Genomic DNA, 2,213 nt, shown 5'->3' with positions numbered 1-2,213 from the left:
CCTGCAGCACCAGGAGGTACTGCTACTGTCAATATTTTGGTTCCAATTCCAACAATCACCACAACAAGTACCTGGTATAGCTCTTTTACCACAACAGAAACTATTCCTGCAGCACCAGGAGGTACTGCTACTGTCAATATTTTGGTTCCAATTCCAACAATCACCACAACAAGTACCTGGGATGGCTCTTTTACCAAAACCGAAACTATTCCTGCAGCACCAGGATATACTGCTGTTGTCAATATTTTGGTTCCAATTCCAACAATTACCACAACAAGTACCTGGGATAAAGAAGAGACTGCGACGTCGACTTATAAGGTAAGCATAGGATATACTGCAAGTGTGGTAGCATATGTTCCAAACGAAGCAGTTGAGGTGGAACTCAACGAAGTAAACGTTGATGAAGGGAACACTCCAGAAATTGACGCTATTGGTATTCTGCTGGAAGAGACACAAGTTAAAGATGACGATGGTGAAAACTCAGATGTTGTCGAAGGTGACAATCCAGGTGGACAAGATTCTCAGAGCTTAGAAGAATATAGTGAAGACACAAAAGAAGATGAGAACTTGGAAGAAAATAGTGAAGACACAAAAGAAGATGGTGATGGTGACGTAAGTGTAAACCAAGGTGTTGCATCTTCTGCCGATGCAAGTGAACTTTCTGAAAATCCACTGATAGTTGACATTAACGGAGCCGAACAAACATTAGGTGGGGTACCATATACCGTGCTAACTTCTAGCAAAGAATATAAAACCATTGGTGGTGGAGTTGCTTACACAATCACGTGTAATTCACTGACAACTTCTACAGATCAAGAATTCCACACTATAGCTGGCAACGGTCCATATGTTTTAGATAATGCTTTCCAAACTATAGCTGGCAATGGTCCATTTGTTTTAGATAATGCTTCCACACCTAATGAACCAAACTTAGGATCCTCGTTATCATCATCATTATCATCATCATCATCACCATCATCATCATCTCAAGGAGGGTTGTTCGATACTGAAAATAACAAAGAAGTGGATGTCGTTGGTTTGGTTGAAGATTCTCAACAAGGAATTGCAGGTTCAGAATTGTATGAAGAAGATGAGGAGGCTGGAACAGTTTCCGTTGGTGATAATGATAATTCTAATGGTGAGATTTTCCCTAATTCAAATGATGATGTACAATTGCCAGAAAACCAAGTTAGCAACGAAGGTATTGCAGATGAAGCATATGTCACTGAGAAGGTAGAGGATAATTTTAGTAATGCTGAATACGAAAATGGTTCTGGAAATGTTGATGGTGATTTTTTAGTTGGTGAAACCATTCCAGAAGGTGTTGATGGTGATGCCATTATTCGAGAAGGTGTTGAAAGCGATACTAAGATCACTAAGGAAGGGTCTGAAGGTGATTCTATCATTCCGGGAGAAGAAGGGGTTGAAGGCGGTGCTGCTGTCGATGATATGGAGAACGGACAGGCTATTGTTGGGGATGAACAGCTTCCTGAGCAATATGTTGGATTAAATAGTTTAGATGCTGATTTAGATTCTGATTTAGATGCTGGTTTAGATGCTGATCTAGATTCTGGTTTAGATGCTGATTTAGATGCTGACTTAGATGCTGATTTAGAAGAAGAAGTTTCAGTTGGGTTTGAGTACTCTGAAGAAGATGTATTTACCGGTTCGGCATCCAAACTTTCAGTTTGCTTTGCTTTACTTTTTATTGGTTTGATTCTTTAATATATGTTTGATTGATATTAAAAATAAAAATAAAAATAAAAAAAAAGAAGATTGAATTTTCGATAAATTAAATGATAACGTTGAATTCATTTATGGTTTATAATAATAATAATAATAATTGTTTTAATTAAATACCATTTCTCTTTATCTCTCTATCTATCTCTTTATATATCTCTATTAATATCTATTGGTGTTTTAATAAATAAATAAATAAATAAATAAATTATATAATTATCATATTCTTTAAAACAATAACTACCTACGAATCATATTATTGAAAACCATAATTAATTTATAACTTAATTAAGTAATGATTTCATGGATAACTTAACTAATTAACTTAATCAAATAAGAGATGTTCCATACTATATAAATCGATTCCAACAAGACATTATAAATACTATACCCCACCCATTTATATAGAGATTGTATTGGACTTTATGATGAAAGTTTGTTTTGACAGTTGTTGATTACTGTTTTATATGTAC

General features: G+C 35.4%; 1 protein-coding gene across 1 annotated transcript; it reads left to right on the top strand. All coding sequences in view use genetic code 12, as the record gives it.

Moving 5' to 3' along the window:
- Positions 1-1,725, top strand: J8A68_002051 (uncharacterized protein; the record flags this gene model as incomplete). Its single annotated transcript, XM_049405761.1, has 1 exon — positions 1-1,725. A coding segment is annotated over one exon (1,725 nt), but the record flags the coding sequence as incomplete, so codon positions are not given.
- Between the last annotated feature and the right edge of the window lie 488 nt (positions 1,726-2,213).

Source organism: Hemisphaericaspora subhashii (genome assembly GCF_019202705.1).
Source record: "Hemisphaericaspora subhashii strain CBS 10753 chromosome Unknown scaffold286, whole genome shotgun sequence".
Lineage (NCBI taxonomy): Eukaryota > Fungi > Ascomycota > Pichiomycetes > Serinales > Debaryomycetaceae > Hemisphaericaspora > Hemisphaericaspora subhashii.
This window is presented reverse-complemented; position numbering and strand designations above follow the sequence as displayed.